Source organism: Morone saxatilis, unplaced genomic scaffold, assembly GCF_004916995.1.
Source record: "Morone saxatilis isolate NCDOM2014 unplaced genomic scaffold, NCSU_SB_2.0 Contig23, whole genome shotgun sequence".
Taxonomy (NCBI): domain Eukaryota; kingdom Metazoa; phylum Chordata; class Actinopteri; family Moronidae; genus Morone; species Morone saxatilis.
In genome coordinates, this window is record NW_023339796.1 from 14,954,744 (window position 1) to 14,963,209 (window position 8,466).

Genomic DNA, 8,466 nt, shown 5'->3' on the forward strand with positions numbered 1-8,466 from the left:
GCACAAACAGTCTACCAGTGGTTATGTTTATGCACACACACACACACACACACACACACACACACACACACACTAACCTCCAGGCATGACTTTGACATGGACGGGGTCTGAGAAGGGTCCGTCCCCTACAGAGGTGAAGGCTAGGACCTGGATGGTGTATGTCTCCGAGGTCACCAGGTTCTGAATGGTGGTGATCACGCTATCCTGGACATTGTGGATGTGCCACTCGTTCATCGGCCGGGACGGGTCCATGGTGTAGTACACACGGTACCCTTTGACCTACAACAAAGGAGCAGAGAGAAAGAACAGGACTGGATTTTAAGGTCATCAGTGACTAGGCTGTATTGAGTGGTCTTACACATAATTCCACTGTCCCGCACCCATAGTAATCCGTAATACCATTACAACACAAAGGTCATCATCTATGAATGAGTTTTTACACTAGTCCAGATGGTCCTGTGGATTTGTTGGTTCAGCATTCGTTAGAGGTCATTGTCACAAGGTGATGCCCTTGCATCTCTGGGGATGTTGTGCGGTCACCCGTGATAAATAAATTTCACTGTAAGCTCGAACGAACCAGTTCAAATACAAGTCCTCATATTGTAGAAAAGATATAATCACTTTACCTCCTCCTATGGGATTTGTTTATGGGCAGTTCAGAATGTAATCCCGCTGCCATGCCATTGCCCTTACCCTCCACCTCTCCTGTTATTACTCTTTAATATCTATAATCCCCATATGCACTCAATTCAGTCTTGCACTTTTATGAACCTACTGTACAGTTAGGTAGGCTAGAAAAGGAAATAGGCCTCAAGAGGTAGTGCTCTTAACTTAGAGCGGACAGTCCAATTACCTTTTCTTTCTTTAGAGGGTGGGAAAAGTAGCAAGGGAGTTAGAGGGGAGAAATCTCTGTTAAGACACAATCCCTGCAAAGGACATGAACCGGCACACTGGAATAAAGCTCCCAATGGTGAATTTTATTAAGGCTTTATCGTTTTGACCTCATGTGGGCCTTTGTGCAATGTTAAAATGTTGTCAGTCTGTTGCTGAGGTGAGGGTAAATGTGTGGAATGCACCCTCTCTGACTTGTACTTACTATACTGTTTACCTATATGTATTAGTTTTAAACTATTTAACACAATGTAATTTCATTTTAAAAGACTACAATGCTAGTTTTTACTTTACTTTTTGTCACTTTATATGTCCCCAAAGGGCAAGTGAAACAGAAAAACAAATACAAATGCAAAATGTAAGTGAGTAAAAACAATTAGTAAAAAGTAAAGTTATATTATGAGTGAAAATACAGTAATTTGGGAACTGAATGGGTACATGAGCTGGGTGTTTTCTTTAAGACTTAAGGTGAGGAAATAGCAGAAGGTATGACAGAGTATTTATATGTTTTAGTTTTGGCTAATGGGACAAAAACAGAAACTGACCTGTCCATTGGGCTCTTCCGGCTCCTCCCAGCGGACCATCACCGTGTTCTGTGAAATAATGTGGGCCTGGACGTTTCGGGGAGGGCTGGCCGGGGCCTGTTCCCCTGTGCGGGCCTCCACACGCGTAGAGGGGGGCCCCTGGCCGATGCTATTGAAGGCTGACACTCTGATTTCATACTCGGTGTTGGGGTACAGTCCCCCGATGCTGTAGCGTGTGGTGGTGATGCTATCGACCGTCTCATACTTGCTGTCTGGTCCTTTGGCTCGGTACTGGATGATGTAGTAGGAGACAGGGTCTGGGTTGCCGGAGTCCCAGGTGATGGTCACACTGGTAGCGGTGGTTTCGGTTACTATGGGTGTGCCGGGAGGCTTTGGCAGAGCTAGGCATTAGAGAGATGGGAGGTGAAGAGAATTATATTATTTATTATATACTATTTATTGGTTTCTGCCCATTTGTTTATCTTTACATATATCTATACGCACGTTGCTTCTGTTTGCACAGTCTAGTAAGATGCTAAGCTAAATTTGTTGTACTAGTACTTACTATGTGAAATGACAATTAAGTTGAATCTAATCTAAACAAACTCATGTATTAAATTACGATATATTCATTTAATAGATGTTTTTGTCCAAAGGGACATATTAAATGACCTCCTACACTGCAATTTATCACTCATTAAACTTACATTATATTTTATATGTAAACAGTTTTGGTAAAGTACAGAGCAACTTTTATCGTCAAATGTAACTTTACCATCCTGGAAATGTACAGTATGCAATTCTCCTTACATTTGGAAATACAGAGGAAACCCCAATAAAACTGGATCTATGCGCTAATACAATGTTTCTCAAATGGAGCTAAGTATACCCATAGGGGTACTTTGGAGTACTGCAGGGGGTACTTGACATTTTTAAAAAATGTTAAAATGTTAAAAATCTTAATATAATAGAATTATTCACATAAATTCAATAAAAATGTAAACGTGAGTTAGATAAACCACATTTTATATTAAATATTCCTGTTTTTAATGCAGGTCAGGGTACTTGGCTGAAAAAATATCTCAAAGGGGGTACATTAATGATCTCTCCAAAAAGTAATTGATTAATCACGTTATTAGAGCATCTCTTACTCTTTACTAAGACCTGAGCGGTGGCCTCGATGATACCCAGGCTGCTCATGGCTACACAGGTGTAGTTGGCAGACTCCCGGACAACGTTGAGCTCCAGTACATTCCGTCCAATCGGCATTTCATCCTCAGGGGTCAGGTCCTCGCTGCCTAGCATCCACTTGACGTAGGGCATGGGTGAACCCACGGCTACGCAGGTGATGTTGACGCTCCCTCCCGGCATGATCTCATGGTTGGAGGGGAGGATGGAGAAACGAGGGGGCACGCGGCGCACTGGGAAAGGAGGAGAGTCGGGGTAGAAAGGAAAGGGGGTTTAGGGGTAAGGAGGGGGTGGCGAAAAGTGGGGAAGGGAGTGAGGAGAAGAAAGGCGGAGAAAAGAAGGAGGGGGAAGGGGAGTAAGGGAGAGAGAATCAGAGAGAAAGAGAGAGGAAGAGCGAGGCAGAAAGCAAGATCAAGATGGAGAGAGAAAGTGAGGGCAAGAAAGATAAAAAAGAAAGAAAAAGAGAGAGAAAGAGAGAAGTAACAGGAAGGGGGAGAATGAACTTCAGGGTTTTTACAGAAAATTACAAAGGGATATTTCAAGTTTATTCCCAATTACTAAATGGTACTGATGATTCCAACAGAAAGACACAAATCTTGTGTTGAGCTCAAACAATCTGTGAGCTGCCTACTCAAAATAATATAGTGACAAACTCTTGAGTATCTTTTCAACCAGGACATGACACCTATAGTCAGTTTCTCTTCTTAAAAAAGCCGTTTTCTTATTGGTTATCAATAATTTAAGATAAAGTTAAGTGATGCAGGTTTTTTGATTATAGTTGTATTATTATATTTCCCCATATAAGCATTGACTAAACATGTTACAACTTTACCAGAAACGTCAGTGAAAAACTTTACTTCATTGAGATTTCTGTGCCTGGAGGTGCTTCTGCATTAGATGGGCTCTTTTTAGAGTGTATGCATCATGGGGGCCGATCAATAGGCCCTGCCTGCTATTTGTGTCCCCATGAGAAGAACAAGTAAAAGTGGCAAGTTATATCCAATACTGCATCTGTCAGAGCTTGGTTGACTATATATTAAGGAAAGATGCATCGAGAGACTGAACTCATAGGTCACTTGCATGCCTGGGCGACTCAAGAGGGATAAAATGGTGGAGGAACACAAAGAAGAGAACGAAGAACTGAAGACTGAGAGAAAGACAGAAAGAAGCGAGACAAGACAGATAGAGGGATAGAGTAAGTGTTAGAGAGAGAAAGACAGAGAGAAAGAGAAAGAGAGAGAGAGAGAGAGAGGCAGCTCTGCTTCTCTTCCAGACAATGACAGGCAATGTAGCAAAGGACAGCCACATTGTACAACAAGATACTGTACAATACATAGGATTCATAACTGATACAGTGTGTAGTCAAATGAATTGGAAATGTGGACAGGAGTGGATCGAGGGTTCTAATAAGGTGTTGTGGCGATTACAAAGTGATCATTGGACACATTAAGTAAAGAACACCAAGACAGCATGAAAGAGGCAGAACAGGAAAGAACGAGTGCGAGCAAAAAGAGAGATATGTGAGGTAGTATGTGCATGTTTATAAGTTAACAAACTTATGTACATGTGTCTGTCGCTCCTACACATCAGGGTGCAGACAGAATGCAGAAGAAGAAGAAGAGAAAAAAGGGGGAGGGAAAGGAGGGGAAAAGACAGGGAAGTGGAGATAAAGAGAGGATTAGAAGAGGGTTTAGGGGAAGGAGGGAAAAGGGGGAAGAAAAGAGGAGCGAGGAAGAAGAAAACACATGGATCTATTTAAAAACACGGCTATATACCAGAGTCAGGCCCATTCAGAAAGTAGGTGCTTTAAAAGTATGAAAAAGAAAGACTAGTAGAGATCGGATGTTGAAAGAACAGAGAAGAAGAGGATACCCCAGGGTCACAAGACAGGAAACAGAAAGAGACAGAGAGAATAACGGACAAACATCTCTGCATGGAAGGAGAGAATGAAAGGGAAGGCAGACAGAGAGCAGAAACATTGTCGAAAAACTCAACTAAACTCAACACTAGGAAGTTTATATGTATAATAAAACAAATAAACGTGAGAAGCAACACATGTTCTATTCAAAAATAAAAATAGATTAAAATAAAAGTTACTGCAAAAGCCTACAGGAGCAAAACAATGAGGGCTTTCTTTAGATGACTTTGAAATCCTGCAGTTATTCTAATATATATATATCTAATATATGAAATAAAAAAATATAAAAATAATAAATAAGGAAGTATGGGTAAGTTTGCTGCACAACCTCCACTCCTTAATGTGTAACATCATTACTTGGAATCTTCATGGGCCACATCCCCCCTACTCAAAGAATCTAGAGACAATTGGATAGAAGTTAACATTTTTGCATGATTTCCACAAATAAAAAAATTTAAAAAAGGTTGCCGTGATGTCACTATCATTTCATGAATAACAGCATTTGGAATACTTGTAGAAAAAAAAAAGGAAAAAAAAAAAGCCGGAAGATACCCAGAATTGGATACAGAAGTTGAAGACACGAAAGAGACAAAGAGACAAAAACAGGTAGATCTGTTAGAAAACAGACATGATTAGGCAGGCATCTCCTCATCTGAGCATGCTGGAGACAGACAGACAGAAAGACAGACAAACAGGAGGACAGACAGACAGACAGACTGCATCCATGACAGCTCCATGCACGAGACAGACACAGCAGGTGCAATGCAGCATGACACAACACTATCAGTTTCATTCAGTCAGTTATTTTATACCTATCAATATGGCAAAAAAAAAAAAAAAAACGACAATTAATTCAGCGTATGGATAAGTTTGGTAATATGAGCAACAACAGGATGAAGTAGAAGACTGAAGATGATCATTTTAGTGTTCTGAAACATGAACTCAGCAATATGCGTATTTCTAAAAAATGTCAGTGGGGACCCAAAAGACTGAAGATACTACTGCAAAGACACAGCCGAGTACTTTACAATAAAGTGAGCTCATAACAAGGGATAATCCTTCACATGCTCACAGAGCCTCTAGCTTAAAGTTAATCGAGCCGGGCCGCATGATTCCCCTTCATTTTCTATACAGTTTTGTGAGAGCCGAGAGCTTCAATCTTTATTAGTGGGAGCTATCATTAGTCCCGTCCTCTGCAGGGAGTCTGGAGGCTACGGGCTGGGGGGACCTTGGCACAGCCATAAGGATTACCTCTGTATCTCAGCACTGCTATATGTATGCCGTTTAATTAGTCTCAAAACCAAACCCGTTCAGCACCGTCACCGAGCTGACATTTACGCAGCACCACCCAGCCTGTCTCAAGGACACGGCTTTCATTAACCACTGTAGTAAGAGGGAATCATTAATATCTCCCTCCATATCTAAAAATGTGAATGGATATGATTAATTTCAAATGTCATTCAGTAGAGGTGTACCTGAGTGTTTGGTCAAGATAGCAACAGCCAGCGAGATACAGCACCGGCTTTATTACAGTAAAGCTGGCATATTGCTATACTGGTGGTTTAGTGTTAGTATTCACAATATTACTAAAAATACTCAATTACATGTAAAGGTCCTGCACAGATAATATCACTTAGGTCAAAGTACGTAATTATTATTGCTAAAATGTTGCCAAAAGTGGCAGTTATGCAATGCTAAATGGTAAAATATAGCTTAGTGTGAGTGAACTGACTATGTATATGTAGCTAATGTGTGCTAAAGCTAACTAATGTTTGCCACCATAAGCTGGTAATACCAGAACAAGTAAGGCTGCAGCAGTAAAACTCTTCAAAAAGAGTACTGAATAGAGCATGTTTGGATTTTATTGCTTATTAATTAGACTTTAATTTGTAAGATTTACATAGTATTGCTCCAAAGTATCAAAAGTTGAATGCAGAAAAAGGCCTCTGAGAGTGTTAAAGTATACTGCATTATATTAGTGTATAATTATTACTGATGCATTTATTTATACATATTTATATACTGCTGTAATTGATCGAGGTGGAGCTAGGGGTATTTCAAATACTGGTGCGTCATCTATTTTATAACAATGCATCATCTTATACATTGCATGTAAAATCTGGATTTGTAAAGTAACTAATGGCTGTTAAATAAATGTAGTAAAAATACTATAATATATATAATATTTCCCAGTATAAGTATTATGCGTAAGTAAAGTACAACTACCTCAAATTTGTACTTAAGTACAGTAATTGAGTAAATGTACTTAGTTACTTTCCACACATTGGTGATGTGATTGTTCTCTCGCCATCTGGAGTTCATGTCATGAATCTGGCAAAATAACTGATGCTTCTCCTACAAACCTTCACAACACATAACTTTACAACAGAAGGGCATGTACAAGCGTGGCCGCGGGTGCAAGATTTCCAATCAACAAGCACAGAACTGGAGAAGATGACATGGGAGCTGGGAGAGGAGACACAGCATTACACATGATGACACAAAAGGAAAAAGAGACAGTAGCGAGACACGACAAGACAGCAAGTTCAATAATATCACAATCCGAGCATATCAATAGGCGTGAACACACACTGTGCCATGCTCTTGTGTCAGTCCGTCAGTCAACAGACATGCAAGCGGTGCTCCTTTCTCTTTCTCTCTCACTCCTTCCATGCAAACATCGCCTCTTTTTAATCTTCCAATTCCTGGGTCTCCATGACAACAAGATCATACCATGCAGAAAACATTGATCGGGGAGTGAAGGCAATACCAAGGGTTCTGCACACAAGGCCTCACAATGCAGTCAATGCACTCTGCTGCGTAGGCAGACCACTTCATCATCGTAGCAGCTTTAGAGAAATCAACTCTCTTCATTTTGGAGACAAAATCATTTCACTTCAAAATCTACTTCGGTGTCCTTTGAATGTTTTTTTTTTTCTTTTTTGTTTCTCTCTGTTTCAATAAGTGAAGCTTTCTGAAACAAAGGAGTAACAAAAGAAAAGAAAGAGCACACCAACCTTCTCGAAGCTCTGAGGGATGGAAGGGGGTTGATGCAGAACACAATGACGTGAGGGGGGAGAGAGAGAACGGGGAAACACAGAGAGAATAAAAACGGCCAGCGCAAAGCCACTCGCTCCACTGCACCACACACACACACACACCACTCACCAACACCCGCACCAACACACACACACACACACACACACACTGCACACACACACTTCTCCGATATCCCACTTAACATTGAAACTAGAACTTGTAAATCTGAACATTGGTCGTGGTCTTTCAGGCATAAGCCAGAGATGCACCCACAGTCCGGAGGCTAGAATCAGTTAAACAGGGATCATGTGGGTGCTAAATGATGCCACAAACTTAACATATTTAGAAATAAATTATACCCTGACTGCTTAACTTCCAATTTTATTCAAATCTTCATATCAGATCTGTGCATTTTTGTGCCACATTTTCCTCTTAATCTGCCTCTTGTACAGAAACCATTTTAGTAGACAGATCAGTGATGTTTCCATGCAGTTAAACCAAGGTGTGCTCCCAACTTTATGTTCAATTCGATTCTGCTGTAGGAGGCTCACACCAAGGCTTAAGGTGGACTTGTTAAGGGTGGTTGTGAGAAATACCAAACAACAGGGTCAAACATATATTGTAGACAATGGATGGGTTAGTAATACTTGTTTAAGAGCACAGTTATGGAAAATAATAACTTTTTTTTACACCAAGAGCACCTTAATTGTAGTGATTTCTGTGTGTTTGTCTTTGTCTTTGTGTTTGCGTGTGCACGTGTGTTCTGCGTTCAGGTCCTACCTCGCACGTATAGGTTGGCAGGGGAGGAGTAACGCACGCCTTGAGAGTTGGTGGCCACACACTCGTACTTCCCTTGGTCTGTTTCCTCGCTGTTCTCGATCTGCAATGCTCCTGCAAGACAGAAAG

The 8,466-nt window shown here is 40.8% G+C and overlaps 1 protein-coding gene across 1 annotated transcript in view; it reads right to left on the reverse strand.

The window, feature by feature from the left end:
• Positions 1 to 8,466, reverse strand: part of LOC118334646 (receptor-type tyrosine-protein phosphatase S-like) — a gene marked incomplete in the record, with an annotated part of 59,733 nt that overhangs the window by 21,229 nt on the left and 30,038 nt on the right. Inside the window, 5 exon segments of the mRNA XM_035670648.1 lie at positions 78 to 279; positions 1,437 to 1,816; positions 2,567 to 2,836; positions 4,168 to 4,182; positions 8,341 to 8,451. Coding sequence (XP_035526541.1) covers positions 78 to 279; positions 1,437 to 1,816; positions 2,567 to 2,836; positions 4,168 to 4,182; positions 8,341 to 8,451 — 978 coding nt within the window.